This window comes from Condylostylus longicornis, unplaced genomic scaffold, assembly GCF_029603195.1.
Source record: "Condylostylus longicornis isolate FDR11 unplaced genomic scaffold, ASM2960319v2 ptg000017l, whole genome shotgun sequence".
Classification (NCBI taxonomy): Eukaryota; Metazoa; Arthropoda; class Insecta; order Diptera; family Dolichopodidae; genus Condylostylus; species Condylostylus longicornis.
The window spans coordinates 5,242,110-5,267,584 of NW_026577986.1; the positions used below are offsets into that span (position 1 = coordinate 5,242,110).

The 25,475-nt window shown below is 25.2% G+C and overlaps 4 protein-coding genes across 5 annotated transcripts in view; 3 read left to right on the top strand and 1 right to left on the bottom strand.

Annotated features, from left to right (window-relative positions):
* Window positions 1-25,475, bottom strand: part of LOC129606120 (sodium/hydrogen exchanger 9B2) — a 93,406-nt gene that overhangs the window by 17,890 nt on the left and 50,041 nt on the right. For both annotated transcript variants that reach the window (XM_055516237.1, XM_055516236.1), the window contains exons 2-3: window positions 5,889-6,273; window positions 5,244-5,355 (exon numbers count right to left, since the gene is read on the bottom strand). In XM_055516237.1, the coding sequence (XP_055372212.1) occupies window positions 5,244-5,355; window positions 5,889-6,273 (497 nt within the window). The remainder of the gene's footprint in view (window positions 1-5,243; window positions 5,356-5,888; window positions 6,274-25,475) is intronic.
* LOC129606121 (phenoloxidase-activating factor 2-like) lies at window positions 11,956-13,541 on the top strand. Its single transcript, XM_055516238.1, has one exon. It carries the CDS (start codon window positions 12,040-12,042, stop codon window positions 13,384-13,386), a length of 1,347 nt encoding a protein of 448 aa, XP_055372213.1. The 5' UTR covers window positions 11,956-12,039; the 3' UTR covers window positions 13,387-13,541.
* LOC129606123 (phenoloxidase-activating factor 2-like) lies at window positions 20,818-22,194 on the top strand. Its single transcript, XM_055516241.1, has one exon. The coding sequence runs from the start codon at window positions 20,885-20,887 to the stop codon at window positions 22,145-22,147; it is 1,263 nt and encodes a 420-aa protein (XP_055372216.1). The 5' UTR covers window positions 20,818-20,884; the 3' UTR covers window positions 22,148-22,194.
* LOC129606122 (phenoloxidase-activating factor 2-like) lies at window positions 23,487-24,972 on the top strand. Its single transcript, XM_055516239.1, has one exon. The coding sequence runs from the start codon at window positions 23,617-23,619 to the stop codon at window positions 24,883-24,885; it is 1,269 nt and encodes a 422-aa protein (XP_055372214.1). The 5' UTR covers window positions 23,487-23,616; the 3' UTR covers window positions 24,886-24,972.

Sequence of the window (25,475 nt, forward strand, 5' to 3'; positions counted from 1 at the left end):
AAGTGCGTGTTTCCACCTAAAACTCAATATACGAAATTTGGTGTGATCACACAACCTCCCTTATTGTGTATGCAAAGCGGTTGGTAAAAAGTACATTATTTAAAGAAAAGTTCAACAGTACCGAATATTTTATATTGCCATCATTAAATAATAATTAAAATATTTTTAAAAAATAAATATTTAATGACGTTGATATGGGGTAAAAATTTAAGGTGACAGGAAAGCAAAAAGTTATTAAATTTATAAGTACATATTAATAAATTCGTTTGAATACGATATGTGTATATATCGCATTCAATTATACACAATTATATACGATATAAATTTATATAACGTATATATTTAAAAAAGCATAATTAATTTGTGATTGTGGTTCATTTTTGGAGTGAATTGGATCGCAGACAAAAAAAAATTTATATTTTGACCATTTTTTTATTGAAATTGGGCTCCAGGCAGCCATTTTTTGAATTAATAATTTTATATAAAAATATATGTAATATACTATATAATATATAATAATTTTATATAAGACTAAATTTGTTAAGATCCTTTACATGAGAACTATTCATAACCCAGATTCCAAAACGTAAGAATTTGGTATTTTAGATGTAACGGAGTTATACATTGAACCATTTATTTGTAATCATAAAGGAGCAATTTTGTTGACAATTAAATTTTGTAGTAATTACCATGCTTTATCATACGAATTAAATGTTTACTTTAAAAATTTTCATTTCGCGTTTCTGGACACACGGAAAAACAGAACAAACACAAATTTAAAATTTGAACCCCTAAAACTATGCAAAGATCAAATATTAAAAAATTATTTTCAATAAGAATTTATTTTTTTGTTATACAAAAACAATTATTAATATTCGTGATGTGTTTATCAATAACATCAAAGGATACAAACTACCAAAAAAAAAAAATTTTAAATGAAACCCTTTTTGAAAAAAATGTCAAAATTAAACCACTTAGGTCAAAATAAAATAATAACAAATAAAAAAAAAAACTAAAATATTAAAAATTTTTATCACAATTCACAGCTTTATTTTGTCATCGTTATTCACAATTTGTTTTGTAAATTTCTTCATTTCTCGGAAAAAATAAAAAAAAGGAGAGAGAACCTTAAAACTGAAATGAAAATAATGAATAATGGTATTTTATCGTATTTTTACATTTACTGCATAAACGACATAGAATAAATATACTATAAAGGAATAAAGGATAGAATGATATTGGTTGTTTTTTACTCTTTTGTACATCAATTAATAATATTGTCGATAAATGTTTGACTAATTCATAAAGTATAATAACAAAAATATACAAAATAAGGCCAAATGTATATGGTTTGGGTGAATTTAATTTACGATTATCCTTCATCCTTAGAAGAATTGACAACAGGAGTGGGTTTTAAATGATATATATTATATGAAATATGATAACATTACTGTACTACAAACTATAATATATATTGAGAAATTTTATACATTTGCTAATTAAAAAGCAAATTTTAAGGTTAAAATTTAAGAAAGGATTTTTGCGATGATTAACCGAGTAAAATGGTGCCACATATAATGTAATTTTTGATAACCATTTTAAAATTTTACTTCATATGTTATTAGTTGAATTAAAACTTGTATGACATTTTAGTCTTAAAGAAAATATAAATTTTTAGTGATTTTTTTGACACTCAATAACATATTTAATTATTTGATATTGAAAAATTTTCATATTTTATAAGTTTCAGAATAATATTTATTTTATTAAAATTTAATATATTTTTTAAATAACAATAAAATTTTCATTTATGAAATTAAATTTCCTCATTATTATAAAAATATTTTAAAATCTTTTCTTCATAATGACTGTAAATATTAAATTGCAGTATAAAATAATTCAATATAATTTGAAATTTTATTTTAAAATAGCTAGCTAACTATATAGGCATATTAAAAATATCTTATCAATGATTTTAACATAATAATCAATATGATTTTTCAATTTAAAATAAAAAAAAAAAATATTAATGTAACAATTTAAATAATTTTTACATTATCTAAAAATTATGTTTTTATTTAGAGCATAAATTTATTTACGAATATTTAAGGGAAAATCTTAATTTATAATTTTATAAGAAAAAAATAAAGTATGTATAAGGAAGGCAACCAAAAAAATCTGATGTGGTCAGCACATAACCGACCGCATTGTGTATTGTCTAGTTAAATGAAAGTGTTACAGAATATTATAAAAATGTCTGTTAAATACTTTTTTCCAATTTTTAGGACATTAGTAAGCTTATAGTTAACATACTTAGAAAAATGTAAATTTGGCTCTTAGTAGAGTTTCGCTTTGTGCTACCCGAATTCCCTGAAATGCTCGCCAGTTAGTTTCGGTAACAACCAGAACTCAAATATCAAATTTCAAGAAATTTCATCAATTTGTTCTGTGGATATGGTGAAAAATGTAAAATTGGCCCGCAAATCAGTTCTCGAGGCCTGATCTTTCCAAAAAAGTTACATGTTCATTGCTTTAATATGAGGAATTCATATATTAAATTTCAATGAAATCGGTTGATTATTTCTCTTTATATACACAAAAGTGTATGTTTGGCCCGTAGTAAACGTCTAGTTGCCGATGCCTAATCTTTCCAAAAAATTTACATGTTCATTGTTTTAATACGGGGAATTCATATATTAAATTTCAATGAAATCGGTTGATTATTTCTCTTTATATACACAAAAATGTATATTTGGCCCGTAGTAAACGCCCAGTTGCTGATGCCTGATTTCTTGCAAAAGTTAGGAATTTTTGCGTATGATCGAGCAAAGCTTATATATGAAATTTCAAGTAAATCGGTTGAATATTTTCTTCAAAATGTTCAAAAATGTAAAACAGGCCCGCTAAAAAGTGCAGTTCCCGAGGCCTGATATATACCAAAAGTTGATCGATCCGTGCCATGGTGGAAACAAACTTACATATAAAATTTCATCAAAATCGGTTCAGCCGAACTTGAGATACACGCATGCACACACAGATCGACAGACCGACAGACCGACAGGTTGCTAAAAATAGTTTATTTACACTTCCCTACTATGGAGAAGTACGTTCCCACCGAAAACTCGATATGCAAAATTTGTTGCCATCACATAACCTACCTATTGTTTACACAATACGGTCGGTAAAAAGGACAAAAATGTTATTTTTGTTAAAATTTATTGCTCATTTTGTATATAATTATACATATAATGTGTGTTTGTATGTATACATCCCTATATAAATATATTTTAACATTTTAAAAATTGTTTAAATGAAAATTAAATTAAATTTTTCATATTGAATAGAATAATTTGAGAACATAAAACAATTTGCTCATAAAATTAACATAAAAGTGAGATTTTTTGTTAAAATTTTTGTTTTTCTTTTCATAGTACAGTTACTAGTATAACCGAGTATAACAGTGTTGGCTGTTCTTATTTCGTATGACTTGTTAGAGTAGAAAATATATTCAAAATTTACTTATTATATAGTATGGTATAAATATTTGGTATAATTTTGAATCTTGCACATAATATGAAATTAAAATTTCTCAATCAACTTAAAAATAAACAAAAATCTTCAATAAAATCTAATAAAGCCGTAAATTTTAAGATTATATTGCCATTTTTGTCTATGCAGTAGCTTGTGTCATTTGGAACCTTTGATCTCGCAAAGCGTAAATGACATATTAAATACTTTCTTTCCTTATAATGAACTTACAAAATTTTATATTCTTTCGTTTCTTGAAATCTATGCCACTGGATTATTTACTGATGACACGGACCAGTTGAAAGGGAAAAATAATCTTTGCCAGAGTTTTACAAAAACCTGTCTCTATACCCTGCATCTTCTTGAAGGATATATTAATAGGAGTCATCTACGGTGTGGACATGTATATTCTTAATCAGAGCTGATTTCTGTGTTGATTTAGACATGTCTGTCCGTTCGTCCATAGAAGTTTTTATGGAATGCTTTGAAAGGTTCGGGTAAATGCCATTTGATTCCATAAAACTAATTATAAATATTCAGATAAATAATAAAGCTAGATTCAAGAAACTTGGCAGTCAGATGTCCAATTACAGATAGCACATATCCGTTATTGTTATGTTATTATGGAATGATCTGGTCAGGTTCCAGTAGCTATCATACAACCATGAAAACTAACTCTAACTATTTCAAGAACAAGTTTTCATATTCAGATTGTCAATGCGAAGGCTACAATTCAGTCGGTTTAGACTGACCAAAATTTTTTTTTATTAATATGAAAATTAATTTCAAAACTAGAATTGGAAATAAATGAATTTATTTTTAAAATTCATACAAATAACTAAGATTCTTTCTAAACATATTTACTACTCAATTTCTCAAGTGATCTTGAAAAGAATAAAACATTACTTATAATTAGTTAACATTGAATGCATTATTAGCGATTATTAGCCTCCGATAGGTAAATAATTATTTAATTTTTTTAAGTTGAATTCGATTTTTATTATATTAATTTTTATACAGTTATAGTTATTGTTGCAATTGTATAATTTCTTAATTAATATTAACATAACAATAAGCAATTTATTATTAAATTAATAATATTTAATATTGGCGTCAATATAAACAGTTTCCGGTTTTTATTTTTAAACATTTACAAAAAACACAGTTCTATATTGCAAAATATCATTAAAAATGTAAGTATATGTTTATAATACAATGAAAAATACAATGAAATGTGCAATCTCACCATAAAAGTGGGATATTTAATTGATTCATAAATTTAAATAATAAATTCATCGATAAGTAATATATATAAATAGTAATTTAATTATTTTGACATAACGATAAAAAAAAATTGATTTAAAAAAAAAAAATGTGCCTAAAAGTATGCAAATTTTGATTTAAATTGCGTAAAATATAAATGTGACTTATGTAAATAAGATACAGATTTCATGCATATCTAGAACTAACAATTTTTTTTACCAATTCACAATAATGTGCTTAAATGTATTAAAATATAATTTTTATTTAAAAGCACCCAAAAAATTTCGATATTTTTGAAAAAAAAAACATTACGGTGAAATTTATGGTAAAAAATATTTAATGGTTTAATTTATAGCATTTCCTTATTTTTTTTTCAACATTTTTATGTTTTTAATATTAAACGTATATATAAATAAAAAGCAATGGGAAATTTATTTTAATGGAGAACTTACCATAACTATGAGCTGAATTATGACTGTAAACTGATTCGTTATCATGACCGGAATTAACTAGAATACTTTTCTTTCTAACTGGTCCAATCTCACTATGCGAATGTACAGATGTCTATATTGCGAGAAATATACAAATAAATAAATAAAAAGAATAGGAAAAACAAATATGGACTTTTGTATTCCATAAAAGTTTTTATATTTATATTTGTGTGTTTTTGTGCAAATATGAATACGTTTCTATGATTGTGGTATTAAAATGTGTATATAGATTTAAAATATAATTATGGTGAATTAACGATTATGTATGGTACTGCATTTACGATATGATTATTATCATAGTAATATTTATTAAAATAACAAATATCCATTAAAAATAATTGTGAATAGAACCAAAAATTTTAGGATATTTTTATAACCTGACATTATTCTAGCAATTTTTTATAATAAATCCATTCATATTTTTACGCTTTAATCGTTATTCCACCATTTAATTTACAATAGTTTTGGTTTGCTTTTTAATATTAAGTGTTACGTGTGCATAGTGATATATGGTGATTGTGTGCGATAAATTATTATTTAAAATTTTGTGTTCCTTGTTCGAAAATAATTACGTATATATAATTTTTATTTAGGTTAATAACTTACTTGTGATATTTTTCTTTTTGGATTTTGTTCAAATGCCAAATTATCATAGCCATGTTTACCACCATATTCATTTGCTGCTGGATCTGATGCTATACTAATCCTTCTTCTCGGTTCAGTTGTATGTGCTAATGATGCTGAACTATTACTAGCACTTATACTAGTACCAGTAGTTGCTGCTTTATTATGATGTGGATGTAAATGATGATGCTGATAATGTGGTGGATGAAATTGTGCTGATGCTATTGTAGGTTGTACTGTTGCAGTTCCAGCTGCCGCAGATGAATCTACTTTCGGATATGATGAATGATTATTATATGATTGAGATGAAGGCTCATTAATTGTTATTATCGGATCATTTAATGACGAAGGTGGAGGTTCGGCCATGCTGTTTTTGTTTTGTGTTTTTGTTTAATAAATTTTTAATTTTGATTTTATATGAAATAGAGAAAAAAAAATATAATTTCCGAATTAGAGTTAGTATATTAGTGAAAAATAAAAATTTGTTTTATTTTTAATTTTGCAAAAATTACTCTTTTTAATTTATAAAATTTAGTATCAAAGATTGTTCCAAAACAACATATTCCAAACTCTTATTCCGTCACATTTTACCGCCTATAGTAAATTGCAACATTTTCATTAACTGGTTTTCCAAATCTATATTAGTTGCAGAGCTATGTACATTTCATGTGATTTTAGTATGTGGCAACTTTATATAATGTTAAAGCTTATCATTATTCAAGTGAATCAGGGGAAACCAGAGATTACGGAGAAGATAATTAATATCACTCTTAAGAGGGCTTCAAAAGATGAACGAGAATTTCCCATTTTTTTTCAAGGTAAACTAAAATTTGCTCAAAATCTTGTGAGGGTGAACTATTCAAGATGTACAATTAGTATACAGACTTTATTGTTATAATTTTTCTTTGATTTTATATCCAATTTTATTCTAATTACAGTCCACAATATTAAAAACGATATAATAAATTTATTCCTATTTAAAACCTTTCTCGGCATTTCGTTATAATGCTGATATTTTACAGCTAAATAAATTGAAATAAACTGGTAACACTGCTCATGAGATCTTAAAGTATTTTATTTTATTGTATTAACTGCGACAACTTTAGAAACAAGATTATAGAAATAGAAAGCGATAAGTTGCAAGAGTAAATAAACAAGTTTAAAAATTTTCTCTCATATTTCAAGTTCAAAACGAAAACGTAATTATTTTCTGTGTATATACTTCTTAAAAGAGGTAATAAAAATAACAAAAACAAAAAAAACGAGCTTACAAATTTATAACAACACGTTTTTTGAAGTATTTTCTGAAAAATTAATTTTATGACGCATTAATATTAATTTTCGAATGCTTTACTCATTATAACTCTCGCGTGAGTGTAACTTTGCAAACACAATGAAAAATTATAAAATGCATGATTAAAAATAAATTTTTACTTTATGCTATGTAGTGTACAAATACATTTCTCGTTTATAATAGTACAAAAATTACAAAGGCGGGATTTGAATATATTTTAAACCGAAATAACCAGAAAAAAAATATATTCAAAAATTTTATTATTTAATTAAATTTAAATAATCTACAACAATGCAGAACGCTCTTGGTTCAAAATGTTTTATCAAGATTTTTTAAATTAATAATTTTTTAAAATTCCCTGTTAGAGAAGTTTCTTATAGAGAGTTGAAATTCAAAATATTTATAATTAATTGTAATATAATAATAAGAGGTAACAATTTTCCATATTTGATAAAAGATTATTTTAGTGAGCTTTTTAGCACTTTTCCAAAAAATTTAAAAAAAAAAATGCTTATTAGTTTCACTCTGTCCGTCCGTGCGTCTGTCCAAGCGTCCGTCTGTCCGTGTGTCTGTTTACAAAACTTCTACACCCTTGAAGATAGAAACCTGAAATATAATACGTACATAGATCTTTACTAGAACCTTATTTCCGTAGAACAAAATTTTTACCTACCTCCCCCCCTCTAGAAGTTATACCCCCCAAAAAACCTAAAGATGGCCTCTTTTAACTATTTGTTGCAATGAAACCATAAGCATTTTTGAAATTTTGCAAACGCATAAAGGCAGCGGCTTGCTTCCCTTGAAAATGGCCGTTCAAATTTACCGTTATCTAAAGTCTTTTTTTTCCAAATTTTCGATTTCGTTTTTCTTTTAGACCCCAGTCTGTAGAAGCTTGAAATTTTAGGGGCTTTTAGATATTAACAAATAGTTCATTTTGTTAGAAGAAAATTTTTTTCCATTTCTACCCCCTCTCAAGTTATCGCCTCTTGAAATTTGTAAAATTTGAATTTTTGACACCTTATATTTCCGAAACCGCAAGCTTTTTCAAATTTCTATTAACGCAAAAAGTTAACGGTAAATTCCATGAAATTAAAAAATATAATTATTTTTCTTAACTCACAAAATTAAACCTTAAAATCGAGCATTATGTTAACCCCACTTTATATTAATTTTTGCTTTATTTCAAAGACTGCATAAATCATTCATCCTAAATATATGCAACCCTAGAAATAGTTTTGTATATGAATGAATATAATTTTAATAGTGTGATAGGTACATAGACTACATAGACTGTATTTAAAAGCAAAATTTTCACTTGTTGAAGGGAAAAGTGCTACAATACAAACCATTGGTTTGACCCAACTTTATTAAAAAATTAATACAATTTGCCGTGAAACATCTAGTAAATAAATTATGTACTTAAATATTAAGTACATACATTATGTATTATAATATATTTATGTACATTGCTATTTTCTAAAAAAAATATTGATAAAATTTCAATTTATTTATTAAAATCTAACTTTTTTAATTTGGTGGGAAAATTTTAATTCATGATTTATTTAAATTGTTGAATAGTTAAACAGGAGTTAAAAAATTATTGCATTTAAAAACAATATAATTATAGGTTTAATAATCTTTGTTCTATGTGGTATTGTAATGAAAATAAAAATATGAAAATATCGTTAATATTTTCTTAAGAATTTTTGAATTTACCAATTTCCCGAGTTTTGATTAGAATATTGGCTCGGTATTAATGGAAGAGTGTTTTTATTGCGTTGTTGACAATACGTTGTTTAAAATAAATTTTTGAAATTTTAAAAAAATTCTTTATTAATTCTTTAATTGAGCGAAAACCAATATTAAGCTTATGTTGTATCACAATGCAATATAAAAATTGCTATTATTTTATTAATTTGACCCAAAAATTTTTTTTAAGCATTGAAATCTTTTGTTTTATTATCGAAAAGTATTGATTAAAAGGAAAATTTCGTCATTACAAAGATTTAAAATTTATTTTGGTTAAAATAGTTGTTATGATTAACTCATAGAATTTTTGTAAACATAATCAATAAAAATAATGGGTGATTTTTGTGTTAGTGGGATTTTCCTATTTTGTAAACTTCACATTTTATTCATTACAGAATGTTAACTTCAAATCAATTTAGTCTTGTTTCATATTAATATCATAAATGCACAAATGATTATATATTTCATCGGGATAACAAATTTTTCTAGATGAGGAGTCAATAGAACTACAAGGTACTATACGCTGGAAAAACAGTGTTTCAGACAACTTCAGAAGCATCTGAATTATTTTTGTTAGTGAACATTTCTAGTTAACATTTTATTCGAATTATACTCAAAAAATTAGAACAGAAATTGATGTTTTTTCTGTTCTTTTCTCTAGAATTTTAAAACTAACCAATATATTAGAAAGTGATTCACCAAATAATGTCACAAAATCATCACATTTTTTAATAAAATTTATTTATAAGAATGCCATGTATATTTTTTTTAAGAACTTAATAATTGAGGTTCATTGGAAATCAAGCACCTCTACTCCATCCATACGTCAGAACAGAAACAAACAAATCGGGAAAGTTTTTAATATTTTGAATTTTTCTTATTGAATTCAATATTATAGTAAGTGAGTAAGAATGCTGTTTGTAAGAATATACATATGTACATATGTTAATTCATTTGAACTTTATATATATATTTTCATTTAATTAACATTCATAAGATCACTTAAAAAATTATAAAGAAAATAAAAAAAAAATTTTCAACGCATTTATAAACGTACACAAGTAATTTGAGTCTATAAACTTGAAACTAGTTTTGTTTTTTTTTTTTTTAAATTTTAATATGAAAATATTTTTTAAATTTTAAGCTCAAAAATTTATTGACAGTTTCAGTTAGTCGATATTTTTTATGAAATAAAGTTGTGCTAAAAAAAAAAAAATTTTAATTTTATTTTTGAAATTTATTAAAAAAAAATTTTTTTTTCTTTTAAATTTAATTTTTTTCATATTTTTTTGTATCGAAAGAAAAGAATATTAAAAATTTTAAAAATGAAATTTATTTTAGTATTACAAATAAGCATTTTAGTATATTGTTGTGCTGGTGCACCAACTGAAGAAAGTGATTCGGTAGATTTATTAATATCACAAATTTTTGGTAATAGTACGGCTTCAATACATTCAGATTCTGAATTGGGTAGTTCATCAATTTCAAAAGAATCAGAAGATAAAAAATCCGATTCTGATGGTGTACTAACTGGAAATAATTGTGGAAGTAATGATATATGTGTTCCATTTTTTGAATGTGATATCGACATAAAAGCGACTGACTCAAATGAAACATCAACAATTGATTACGGAAAGGAATGTGCATCAATTTTTGATATTTGTTGCAATAAAAAATTTGTAATAGAGAAACATTAATGTTAAATTCATTTGAATTCGTATTTATTTTAAAATTTAATTTTAAAAGAGTTATAAAAATCTCAAAACTTGTTGAGTGAATAAATGATGTTAAAATAAAAGAAATTATAAGAATAATTACAATTATTAAATGGTCTATTATAAATAAGATATTAAATATAATATAGGTAATTAATATTAAAGAATTAAGAAAAATTTAAATAAAGTGCTTTAATGTGTTCTTTATTTCCCCATTCGACGTTCTTATTACTGTTTTATCTCAATTTATGGAAATACAGGAATCTCATTTTATTACAAAATTATTTTCAATTCTGTTATAGTGACTAGTGAGTGATTCATTCGCCATGTAAAGAAAATATTTATAATCGCAACTTAGTCACAAATTAATAGTCAAGTGATTTTTATCAGTTACAATTTTTCTTTATTATATTGCTTTATTTTTCATACATATTATTAAAGTGAAGTATGTACATAATGTGTATCACGAGAGTATTAGTTTGCCATCTTTAAGTCATTATCAATCATTCTTAAATATTTTAATGTCATAATATTGCTAAAGGTGCACGCATATCTTTAAAATATTGAAAGCTTTCGCTTTAAACGTCATTGTTTTTTAAATTATTCTGTTTTTGTTTTTTGTATATTTCCAATTTTTCCGTTAGCAAAAATATTATGAAAACTAAAATGTTCAAATCTTTAAAATTTAAATTTACAGATTAGCTTTTACTGCTATATGGAAAAGGATTCAGTTAATTGGAAAAACAGTGCTCTACCTCCGAATTACTACCAACTACTGTGCAGGAGTAGTTACAAAAAATGCATTAACTTTTATCAAACAAAGCTTTTATTAAAAAGATTTTGTTATTAATTTGAACCATATTCTTAACAGAAAACTACTGTAAGCTGTCATTAAAAATTAAACCTTAAAGTTGACATAAGTTTTAAACATATTACTATAGAATAGAGCGGAGTATTTCGTAAACTTTCATCTTATATATTAAACATTATGAGAAAATTTTACTTGAATTTATTTTGTCATTATAATTGAGCTTTACTAGGTTACATGTGTGTATAATGTACTGTATATATTACAATTTGTTATACTTATGTATGTGAATACATACTACGCATAAGTATAAGTAAATACAAACATAAAAATTTCTTGTTTTACTTTTTTATTTATTGTCTTTAAGATCGTATTAAAATATTATGTTATTGTTTATAAGTAAAACGTAAATTTATTATTCAGACTTTATTTTTATTTTAATTCGAATCAGTTCTCTTCAAACCATACAAGCAAGCGGTGAAATCTTAGAAACTAAATCATTTTTAGTCGTTTACAAATTATTTTGTTTTCTTTTTCATTGTTTTTGTTTACAAATTTCATAATAATATGAAAAAAAGAGGGAGGAAAAGAGAAACAAAAAATATGATAAGAAATTGTTTTCTCATAATAACTATAACGTTATCACAAATTTATAATGCCAAAACACAAAATGTAAGAGAACAGGATTATGAATCTGCTTTAAATTTAATATTTAATACAAATTTAACAAATACTCAAACACAACAAAATCAATTTGAACAACAATTTAATCAGTTTAATAATCAACAATTGGATGTGAGAACAACAACAATAGCGCCAAATCAAATTACACCAAATCTAGTCAATAACAATAACTTCAACGTAACATATGAGATTTGTGGTGAAAATAAAATCTGTGTACCATTCTTTTTATGTAAAAACGGTACAGATTCATTAAATGACGATGGTGAACTAATTATAGATATACGTTTGGATGATAGTAAAAAATGTTCACAATATTTAGAAATATGTTGTAAAATTAATGATACAACCGATTCGAGAATACATTTTGCTACAAATGAAAATGAATATAATAAACCAAACTGTGGTAAACGAAATGATGATGGTATATTATTTCGTATTTCAGGTGGAATTGAAGATGAAACTGAATATGGTGAATTTCCATGGATGATTGCGATATTAAAAGAAGAATACGTTCGTGATGATATATTGACCCTATATAAATGTGGTGGATCATTAATACATCCATCAGTTGTATTAACAGCTGCACATTGTGTATATAATTATTCTGCACATGAATTGATTGCACGAGCTGGTGAATGGGATACTCAAACAAAAGATGAATTATATAGAGAACAAGATCGTAAAATATTGGAATATGTATTACATGAAAAATTCAATAAGAAGAATTTAAAAAATGATATTGCTTTATTATTTACAATTGAACCGTTCGAGTTGCGTGCTGATGTTAATACGATATGTTTGCCAACAATTGATGCAAATTATAAAAATTTTAGATGTTTGGCAACTGGCTGGGGTAAAGATGTATTTGGTAGAGAAGGAAAATATCAAGTTATTATGAAAAAAATTGAATTACCAATGGTAGCACATAACGTATGCCAATTTAAATTACGCAAAACACGTTTAGGTCAACTTTTTCGACTACATGAATCATTTGTTTGTGCTGGTGGTGAATTGGGCAAAGATGTGTGCAAAGGTGATGGTGGCGGTCCATTAGTTTGTCCAATAACAAATAAAAAATTAAAGTATCATCAAAGTGGTATTGTTGCCTGGGGAATTGGATGTGGTACAGAAACACCAGGTGTTTACGTAAATGTTGCATATTTTCGTACATGGATTGATAATATATTCACGTATCGAAATTTAGATACATCTTATTACACAGCTAGTTAGTTTCAAAGTATATTTTATTTGTCTTAGTTTTTATGTTTTTAAAGTTACTCTTGCCTTAAAATTATTGACTCTATGTGAATAATTAAAAAACAAATATAATTTATTTTTTTTTAATTAATATTATAAATGAGCATTTATTTTACGTAGTTTATGAATAAATATGAAAAATAAAAAATTTTAAAGAAATTTTTAAATTTCGTATAACAAATGATATAATGGTTTTATAGCATTCAATTGGCATTTATTGTTTCGAAACTTAAATATTTTAGAATAATTTTGAAGCTCTTCAGCATTCAAATTATCAATTGAATATCTATTTCATAAATACTATAGTGTTAAACTAGAAATTTTAAATTATAGATAATATTACTCGTATGTATTTAAATTTTTATAATAATATAATTAGTTACCTATAAAATAATATTTGCCGTAAAACATAAACGATATATAGAGTATTTAGTATTCACTATTTAGTATTTCTTATGAAGATTCAGTTGCCGCATTTGAGTGTTTTTTTCAACAAAATTTTAGAATAATATAACTTGATAAATTTTCAAATTGACATTAATTTTAACCCTTAACTGAAATTGTGTTTTTTAACTCATGGTACTAATATCAACTTTCTTAAAAAAATAAATGTTTTATTTTCTTTTAGTTTGTAAAGAATAAAAAAAAATAAAAAGTAAAAAACAAACAATCAAGATCTTTGGACGGAAATTTATCGGAATCACAAAATTAAGGAAGTCATTTTTCGCTTTTAGGGTATGCCAGAAGTTTCCAAACTTTTTTCTGTCGTAGACCTCTTGTCGTGTTTTAAATTTTTTATAGACTCTCTGCTATTTTTAATTTTGATATCTCTGCTACTATAATTTTGATAGATTCTCTGATAGATTTAAATTTCTAACAGTAGCAAGAGGTACACATATGATGTGAAAACTTATTTAATTAAATTCCTATTTCTTTATTAAATTTATTAAATATAATTAATTTAGTTATTAAATTTAAATAAAAATAAAGTAACTCTTACATGAGCCAAACTGAACAAAAACAAATTCACTCTTATACATATCGCTTGCTTTTCCGTCAATTTTATCACATATTTATTTTTCATTCTGTAGACCCCAATTTTCATTTGATAAACTTTCAATTTTCCCAATTTTCATTTGATAGACCTTTAATGTTTTCCCACCTTCGTAGACCCCTAGCAGGTCTTCATGGACTCTTGGTGGTCTATATAAACCACCATGAAAATCATGTATTTCTTGAAGATTAATTCGCATTTTTTAATTCCTGGTTTTAAAAAACTATATGAAAGTGTTATAATATAGAAAGAGTATGCCTCTTTGTCTAATTAATAATATTTAAACAAGTTTGAATTCCATTATAAGAATGATTTTTGAAAATTCATAAAAATCAATGGAAAGCTGAATTACCTTTAATTGATGATTTCTGTGGGACACAAATTCTTTTTATTTCACACACAGATTTTTTATTTCACTCTATATTATCATGCATTTTATAGTATTAAATAGCGAATGTTATAAAAAACTCGCAATATATTTCTTCACATTGATATAAAAAAAAATTATTAAGTTATTTATGGTCTTAACCTTATCATTTTATAACAATCTTTTTATTAATATAATTATTATCAGTAAAATGAGGTTACCATGATACATGGTAAAAATTCGGTTTGATTGATTATATTGTGTTAAATATGTATATGTATATTCAAGACTCATGTGGACATATATATAAAAATTTTAGCTTGCGAATAAATTTTGCCAAAACTGCAGACGAGTTTATTATATTTATTAAATTAATGTAAATATAAGTATGTTCATACTCTCATTTCGTTTGTAATATGTTAAACAAAAAAAAAAAGATTTAATAAATAAGTTATGCTTCTAAAATACACTAGTAACTACCTCACATTGCGTGTATTGTATTAGTAGTAGAATAAGGTAATGGAAAAGAATTGGAAATTCAAATTTCACTGTTATACATTCGAATTCAGTGTTTATCATTCAGTTTGCTATTATTCATTCAAACTAATATTGCAAGTCACCTATGCGCAAACATAATTTCTTTGTTAATATTCCTTTTCCAGTTATATGTAAATTAATTTTTAATTAATGTATAAAAAATTACATGGGCCAGAGCACGTTTCTATCGATTTTGAATCTAATATGCGAAATATTTTTAATTTTTTAAAATAATAATTTAGGTAATTAAAATGATAATTTTTTTGTAGTTAAATACAATCGTTTTTGGATCCTATGATAGGAATGATTCAAGTAAAATATGTAGTACAATAAAAAATTATTTAGCAATTTAACTGTAAATAAAAATAATGAAAAATATAATAATTTTAATAAACAACACAATTTGGTTTTTCCAGTAAAAAATATGAATGACACATGAATTCGAAATATCAATTTAATACAAAAGATTAAAACTGGCTTGAACTGTTTGAGATATTGTAAAACATAATTTCTTGATTACGTTTTATTAATTATTGTTTTGCGTGTGTATATAAGAACTAGTGTTCTTCTGTGAATTACAGTATTATTGTTCATGTTTTTGTGTTGAAAATATAATAAGTAGGTATGTATACCTTTGCCTATGTAAATGCGATTTTACTATTTCTTGTTATACGCGTACGGACATATGTACGAAGGGTATACTAAATTTACCATACCTTTTGTATCGCTAAGAAATAATGGTTTGAGATATAGACTTAAGTGTATGTTTTTGATCAGAATCAAATTCTGAGTCGATTTTGCTTTGTCTGTCCGCTCGTGCGCCCGTCCGTATTTCGCAACGATAACTCAAAAACTAATTGAGCTCAGTTCCCCAAATTTTCACAAATGATTTATAATAGTAAATGCCAGAACCCTATTTTAAATTGGATATGATCGGGGTACAGGTTCGGGTAGCTGCCATACAACTTCAAAATTTATTTAGCTATCTCAAAAACTGTAAAGCTGTGATATTCAAATTTCACACAAACGAATATAATTGTAAGTATAGCCAAAGTGTTTGATAAAATTCGTTGAAATTTCTTGGCTCCTTCTGGTAGCTGCCATACAACTTCAACAGTTGTTTGTCCATATCTAAGAAAATATTGAAATAAAGTACTGAAATTTTGAATAAATTAATATGGTAATATGGCAACTTAAAGTCATAGTCTGTTCGTTAGCCAGCTATGATATATTTATTCGCCATAGGATAACAAATTCGTACGGGTATCACAAAGTTAACACGATCAACTCTATTTTTTCTAGTTTTTTTAATAAAAAAACATTTAAAAATGCGGTATACAAATAAATTAACGCCAGTTTATAGTAAGTTTCTTTTCTAGTAGGATTCTTAAAAATTAAGTGATTAATTGTGTACAAGTTTAAAATTATTACTTGAATAACGGTTAATTTATTTAATTATTAAAAATGTTTCACTTAAGAGAGCATATAAGACATAAATTATTAATAATTTATAATTATTCATAATTAACATAGCAATTATGCATAATACTCCCAAGAAAACCAAAGTATAACAAAGGATTAGCAATTAAGATGAAATTATCCACATTTATTTCGGTGGGTGGCTTCATATTTTCATATTGAAAATAAACGTTTATATTTATTACGATTTTCGTAAAAAACTGGTAACGTTCCGAATTACTTTCAGTTACTCCGGACTTGTACACAGTATATTAAAGACATGCACTCATTATAGTTGTGTTTAAGATATTGGCTAATAAAAAAAGTTTATTTTTAGATTTTTAATTAAACAGAGTAACTCAACTTAAGAAAATTTCAAATTCCTCTTAAGTTATTATTTTTCGAAAATTACTTACTCTAAAAGTCTTCAAAGCAAAGTGAAAAAATACAAAATTATTTAAAATACCTAACCGGTAATTTCGTGACATGAAATGCTAATTAAAATATATATATAGAGAATAAGCAAAAACTTATTATAAATTAATTCTAAGCAGAAAAATATTTTGTAAGAAGAGGATTTTTTTTCATAAGATTGAAAAGTAAGAAAAAAATAACAAAAGAAAAATATATTCAAGTAAACAAGTTTCTTTCTTATCCTTTCAAATAAAATTCTAAAATTTATTTGACTTAAAATATCTTCTTCCAATTTCCATCAAATTCAACTTTTTCTACCAACTCTTCGTCTTTTCGTTCAATTCGGTCATCATACGTAGGTGTAGTTTGATAGTTTAGTGTAAATTGAAATATTGAACTTATATCAAAAATTAGAATCAAAATAATGGTTTATAAAGTAGCAGAATTCCTATTGAACAAGTAAAAATACCCTATTTTTTAAATCTTTTATTTAATACTCTCACTGTCATGACATTTTTAAGCCTTTTTGCTTAGGTTTATGTCAGTTAAAAATGACTGACTAAAATAAACTCCAAAATTGTTTAAACAGGCACTTTGACCTAATAAATTTTTTTATTCAAAAGCTACCCTGTCTTGCAATATATTACTATTATTTTAAGAGTTATTAATTCGTCAGCATTATAAAAATTTTCACACTGTTATGGTACTTTCGTTTTAACTTTCTTAAAATGTTTTACATGTTTTTTACATTTGATCGAGTTTCTCTTCTTGAAAATTTAGCTAATTTTTCAAAAAATCGTCACGGTAGCGGGAATCATTTTAATAATTGTCTTTGTGGCTTCCTTCTAGCTAGCCAGAAAATGCGTTTAAAGTTTTGAAATAGATTTTTTATCACTAAAAATATTTTTGCTACAGCTTATAATAGAAAATTAAATTGGTGGAGTCTGTGAGTATTGGCAGTAACGTGTCAGGCTTTTTCGATTCGCAGTGAAAGTTTTAAGCTATTTTCATAAATTTACCAAAATTATATCATGTAATGAATAACTCTCATATATTTTAAATTTGAGAACAATATTAAAAGAAGTGTTAATACTACTAGTTTGGTGAGTTAAGATAATTATCAATTTTTCTACAAAGTCTATATTGCGAAATACACAAATGATTTAAAATTCATTTCGGTATATAAAAATTTTACTTAACATATATAGGGAAACAATGGGATTGAGGCAGAAGAAGATCAAAATAACAAAATTAAATATTTTCATTTCCATTTCGTTATTTAAAAAGTATATGCCCCACTATTACAACTTTGATGATTTAAAAAGCTTATAAATTTTTCCGTTCTTTATAAATACTTATTGCATTCGTAGAAGTAATTAAATATGTTATTCGGATACTATCAATATTCCATCAATTTAAAACATACTGATCACATATATTAAATTATACCATTTATAACTACTTTAATTAAATATATCTACAAGAAACTTTAACGTTAATCCAAATAAAATTTTTTGTATTAAAATTTAATTAATAATATTATTAAGTAAAAGATATTGTTTTTCAGAATTAGAAAAAATGAAAAATTTAATATCGTTTTATTAAAAATAAAAATTGGTAGTAATAATAATTATGAACATGCTAAAGCTAAACAATAATACGGGGAAAGCAATGAAACTTGATTTTGCTTAAGACGAACATTTAAAATAAATAAAAATGAATGATAAAAATAAATTTTTTCCAGAATCTATTTGTTATTTAACTTTCTATTTTACACCCAAATTATGCATTGAAATCGTTTGAATATATTTAAGAATCAGAGTCAAATTGATTGAAACAGTTAAAACCAATTCGCTTTGCATTCAAATCATTGAATGTGGTGTCATGCATTTATATTTAGGTTACAATGCTTTTACATTTGAGGTTATTCGAAATTTGACATACTCTTAATATAATATGGCAATAAACGAATAAATTTTTTTCAAAATATTTTGAGTATTATAACTAATTTTTTTTTTCGTTCTCTTGAATTTCTATATTATAAGCTACTTGGTAAATTTTCGTTCTTAAAAAAATTTTAATTGAAAAATACTCAAAAGTGGTAGTTATTTACACGCGACATGATGATATTGTAAAAATGTGAGCAATTACTGGCACTATGACGTAAAGAAATAAACTTTTTTTTGCATGATTGTCGTATATATGCACAAAATAATGTACTACAAGTTTGTATGTTTTCCAATAAATATTTTATTTATTAAATAAATTTACACAATTAAATACGTTTCGTAAATTCAATTGAATAAAAAAAAACATTCATACTAGCACTGATTCACAACTGGATTTTCCATTTTGCAATTAAAAATAAATTTTTTAATAGTTTTAATATACGTTCATAATTAAATATAAATTTATAATTGCTAAAAATGATATCTGACAGAACATAATAAGTATATACGTACAGCTATAATTATAAAGTACCTATTCCCTTTGAGGTATAAAGTTTACAATTTTATTATTAAAGGTACAAAATTCCCAATTTCTGTTAATCTCTACTATTCTCTGGTGTTTGTAAGAAACACATAATTTAAATTTATGCTAATTGAACGTAACGTCAGTATAATTAATTGCTGTACTAAAATAAACATTTATGTTTCATCTTCTTGTAATGTTGTTTTGATTTTAAATACGGTCTTAAAAAAATTTAAAAAAAAATACAAATTTCGTTTTATTTCTCAAAATATATTTTAAATATTCTTGAAAACAGGTATTTTTATACGAGCAACATTCGTGGGGTGTTATAAACTTAAAACTCCGTTTGAAATGACAAAACGTAATAATCTAATTCTTAAAAATATGTGATCGTTTTTTATCGAATTTTGTCCAGTTCGAGTAAAGAATGTTTTTCTGCTTATCTCTCCATTTCTCCGGAAGCTTAAAAGCTTATTGTGTAAACTTCAACAAACTTTCACATGTCATTGTAATACTAAATGTCAGAATCTCACTTTAGTTTTAACCTTTAGGATGAAGACAGTGGTTCGTGCAGTTATCACGTAAATTTATAAATAGAGTGATCGTCTTGAAAACTACTCTTTATACTGAAATTCTTGTTGTTGCCTTTATACTGAAAACTGGTTTTTATATAAAAATTCCGTTCAAACTAGTTCAACTAGTAAACTAAATTAAATCTCAGAAAATATCCAAGTTGCAATGTTGAAATTTAATAGGAACTTTATTAAGATAAGGCCGCTATTCAAAAACAAAATTGCAATTATGATCATTAAATTCAAATCACACTTATTATACAACTTTTAAAACCAATAATTCGTATATGTGTCACACAGTTGACATGATCAACTTCACTTGTTCTCGTTTTTTAATAACTATAGAAAACTACTAAAACATCAATTTGTAAATAAAAAGCTGACGATTATGATTCACATAAAAAAAAGTTTTAGTTAGATATAAGCGTTCAACGTACACGGTTGCATTGAGATTCAGAAAATAAGGTAAGTTGAGAATTTTGTTTTTTTTTTTTTATTTTTGTCTCTTTTATGTTAATTTTTTATTGCTTAATTGTTAATTTATTTTTAGAAAAAGAAATATACTAATTAATAAATATCATCAATATTAAAGAGAAAATGGCGATCAAATTAATATTAAATGTGATAATTTTAAGTTTAATTCTAATTTTTAATTATGAAATAAATGCTCAAAAAGAATCAATATCGTTAGATAAACTAATTGGCTTAGTATTCGATAATAAAACTGGAGATCAAAGTACTGATACATCAACAATAAAATCACCATTATCAAGTACAACTAATTCACCACCATTTATTGATCCATACGTGCCAACATATGAACCTTGTGAAAATAATAATTTATGTGTACCATTTTATCAGTGTAAAGAAAATGGTTCATATAATTTTGATGGTGAGAATATAATTGATATACGTTTTGATGATACAAAACCATGTAAGTCATATTTGGAAACATGCTGTAAAACAGATGTAAAATCAATTGATCAAGAAGTACGTAATCCCAAACCAATTGAAAAATTTGAGAATTCATGTGGTAAAAGAAATATTGATGGTCTTGTATTTAAAATAACTGGTAATAAAGAGAATGAAGCTGAATATGCTGAGTTTCCATGGCAAGTTGCTTTATTAAAAGAGGAGAAAGTAGGTACAGAAATTTTACATGTGTATTTATGTGGTGCGTCATTGATACATCCGCAAGTTGTATTAACTGGTGCACATTGTATCGATAAATATGATATAAAAGATTTAGTTGCACGTGCTGGCGAATGGGATACACAAACTGAAGATGAAATTTTCAGAGAACAAGATCGTAAAATTATAGAGAGCGTTTCACATGAAAAATTCTCTAAAGCTGGGCTACATAATGATATTGCATTATTATTTACAGCTGAACCATTTGAATTACAAGGTCATATTAATACAATATGTTTACCACCACCAAATGCAAAATTTGATCATGATAAATGTATTGCTAGTGGTTGGGGTAAAGATGAATTTGGTGTTAAAGGTAAATATCAAGTAATATTGAAAAAAATTGAATTACCATTTGTACCGCGTGATCAATGTCAGGAAAGATTACGTGAAAGTCGTGTTGGTAAATTATTCCAATTACATGAATCATTTGTATGTGCTGGTGGGGAATTAGGTAAAGATGCATGTAAAGGTGATGGTGGTGGTCCATTAATTTGTCCAATACCTGGACAAAAAGGAAGATATTATCAAGTTGGTATTGTTGCATGGGGTATTGGTTGTGATGGTAAATATCCAGGTGTATATGCAAGCACTTCATATTTATATGAATGGATTGAAAATGTTTTAAAAATGAGAAACTTTGATTCAATTCATTATACTGCTTTATAAGAAAATATACTAATAAAATATTTTGTAAGAAATGATATTTTTAAAAACGCAGCGTTTTTCTTTTTTAATATAATTTATTTTTTTAATTTCTAAAAATACTTTTAATTTCATTCTAGACAATTGGAGCGCAACAAAATTCTTGTAAATGCAATTTTATTAAATTTACTTAAGAACTTCCTATTGTAAACGCACTTACTTAAGAATAATCATATGAAAGATCTTCATTTTAAATTAAAATTCAAACCATATTCTTCTTGCATAAGTGTTTAAGCGGTATTCAAGAACCTGAATTTAGTATTCAAGAAAAATAGTGTTGAGTATTTAGTTTACAACTTGCATGATAGTAATTTAGGTATACAATATAATCTTGATTCTTACTATAACGAACTCAAAGCATGGGCTTTATATCAAAGACAAGTTCATAATTTTCTGATTAAACACACTCTTCATGAAAAATCTCACAATAAAATATTTCGAAAATATTAACAGAATAAGGAATTTAAAGCTATATTGACCGAATTGTGTAATTTTAACAATTCTGTGTGAAATTGCCAAAAACATATAAACGTTTTAATCCTTGAGTATTCAAGATTCAAATCATACAGAACAATTCACAATGGTTGGTAACAAAATTTTTATTAAAAATTGATGATTTGAATTTGAAGTTTAAATTCATGTTGAAATTCTTGAGTAATTCAAGTTAAGCATTTTTATAGCTTCAGAAGATCACCAAAGTGATTATTGTGCTTAAACAATCAAAAAGGTTTATTTAAGGTTAAAAGCGTTTTGTTAGTGATAATCAATGAAACAACGTAAAGAAGAATCGAATAGAATAACAATATTCAGCTTAAGTTACACATTGTTGAAATGAAGAGTGTTACTAAAAATAAATTTTAAATTTGGTCTACTGCAATTCAAGGTAACTTTTAGCCAGGTTTCGCAAAGTATAATTTTAATAATTTTTTTTTATTTGTTTTTTCATAATTAATATTTATTTATGTAAATAAGTATATGTAAATATATATTTATATTATGTACATAGATATAGGCTTATCGTGATCCTCTCCTCAAATTAATTATTATCAACCAAAGAGCGGTTTTTATTAAAAACTTTTTTTTGACTTAAACTTATTTTGTATACCTATAGTATTTTTATATACACACCTATACCTAAGGTATATAAATTTAATAAGAGAATACGTTGAATATTTTGAGTTATGTTAAATACACAGATTAAAACTTGACATACTGTTTAGATTTGCATAAAAACAAGTATTTTTATTTTACTTTTATAAATACTAATTGAGAGATTAGTCAGATTTGAACTTTTGAAGTAAGAAGACATAATATTTTAACTACAAATCGCTGAACAAAAAATTAAAATATAAATTTGATAACGTGATAATATTTAAAAAAAACCTTAATTAATTGAAATATATTATTTAATTATTTTAATATTAACAAAAATAATGAGGTTATTTTATAAAATGAAAATATTTAATGCATTACTGATATTGATTTCAATATCTATTTGGGAAACTAAAACGCAAACAACAACGAAATCATATACAGATTTATTAAAAAGTGTTTTAAGTGGTGCCATAAATGCTAATAGTTCAATGGTACAAAATTTACCCACAATAGTTAATTTAAAAGATATAGTAGGTCAATCAAATGAAACAAAAACAAATTATGCCTCATGCGGTGATGATAAAGTTTGTGTACCATTTTATCAATGTAAAGAAAATGGTACATATAATTTTGATGGTGAAAAATTAATAAGTATACGTTTTGATGAAACAAAACCATGTAAATTATATTTGGAGACATGTTGTAAAGTTGGTATAGAAACAATTGATGAAACTATTGAAGTTCCTCAGTTATTAGTTGCAATTGAAAATACATGTGGCATAAGAAATGAACGTGGTGTTTTAGTTAGATTTGCAGATGGTGAACAAGATTCTAGTGCATATGGTGAATTTCCATGGATGATAGCTGTAACAACAATTGAAAAAACTGATGATGAATCTTTTGAAATATTTTTATGTGGTGGTTCATTAATTCATCCAAATGTTGTTTTAACTGCAGCACATTGTGTTGTTAAATATATGCCAAACAATTTAATGGTTAAAGCTGGTGAATATGATTTATTAGAAGAGGAGGAAATTTATAAAGTACAAGATCGTTTAGTTAGTGAAATAATTGTACATGAAAAATATTCTAGATTAACACAGAAACACGATATTGCATTACTAATAACAAAAGAACCATTTAAATTAGCTAGACATGTAAATACTGTATGTTTACCACCATTAAATACAAATTTTCAAGATAAATTATGTTTTGCAAATGGATGGGGTACGACACAATATGGTTCGTCAAATTTTCAAAATATATTGAAAAGAGTTGGTTTTAGAGTTATACCATCAGATATTTGTGAAGCGAAAATAAAAGAAGATGAAGAAATAAGAGATAATTTTAAACTTCATGAATCATTTATTTGTGCAACTGGTAGTGAAGTAGGTAATGACTTATGTAAAGGTGATGGAGGTGGTCCATTAAGTTGTCCAATACCAGAAAAAACGGATAGATATTATTTGGCAGGCATATCATCATGGGGAAATGGTTGTGATGGCAAATATCCAAATGTATTTACTCATGTATCGTTTTTACGTGACTGGATAGATAATATTATGAAAATGAAAAATTTTGGTACAACTTATTATAGCATTTCATAATTAATTATAGATTTTAGATTTTTATTTAATTAAAACGAAAAAAAAATTTTATATTATATTTTTTAATAAACAATTTTAATTGCAAAATTTGATAATAATTAACTTTTTTTCTCATAATTTATGAAATTAAATAAAGAATTAAAGTAAGTAAAACTGTTTTATTATCGTAAATAATATAACATTAAAGTTTAAGGGGGCTTGTAAGAAATTGAAATTTGCGAAAACAAAACATATGAAACAAAAGTTATTTAACTTAATTTAATAAGACCTTGTAAATTTAATTCAGTTTTATAATTTATCAGAATTTGTAAAGAACTATTCGGCCTGGAATGGTAAATGCAGGGGATATCATCATTAAACAGAATAAATTGTCATCGTAATGGAGGTTGACATTTTATACATATGTCGATCATATTTTTGTAGTAATGAATAATTATAATGCTGTATGGGGTCTACGCTTAATTTTACTCTAACTTTTTTTCTCGACCTCCAACAAATGTTGTCTGTTCGTTATTATTACCGTCCGATATTTTTAAGATCGCTGATTCTTGTAAAGTCTTAAGTCGTTCGACGTCAACCTGGATATATGT

Bases quoted from the DNA above. Each gene is read 5' to 3' on its own strand.
- LOC129606122 (XM_055516239.1), top strand. From the start codon at position 23,617: ATGAGGTTATTTTATAAAATGAAAATATTTAATGCATTACTGATATTG.
- LOC129606121 (XM_055516238.1), top strand. From the start codon at position 12,040: ATGAAAAAAAGAGGGAGGAAAAGAGAAACAAAAAATATGATAAGAAAT.
- LOC129606123 (XM_055516241.1), top strand. From the start codon at position 20,885: ATGGCGATCAAATTAATATTAAATGTGATAATTTTAAGTTTAATTCTA.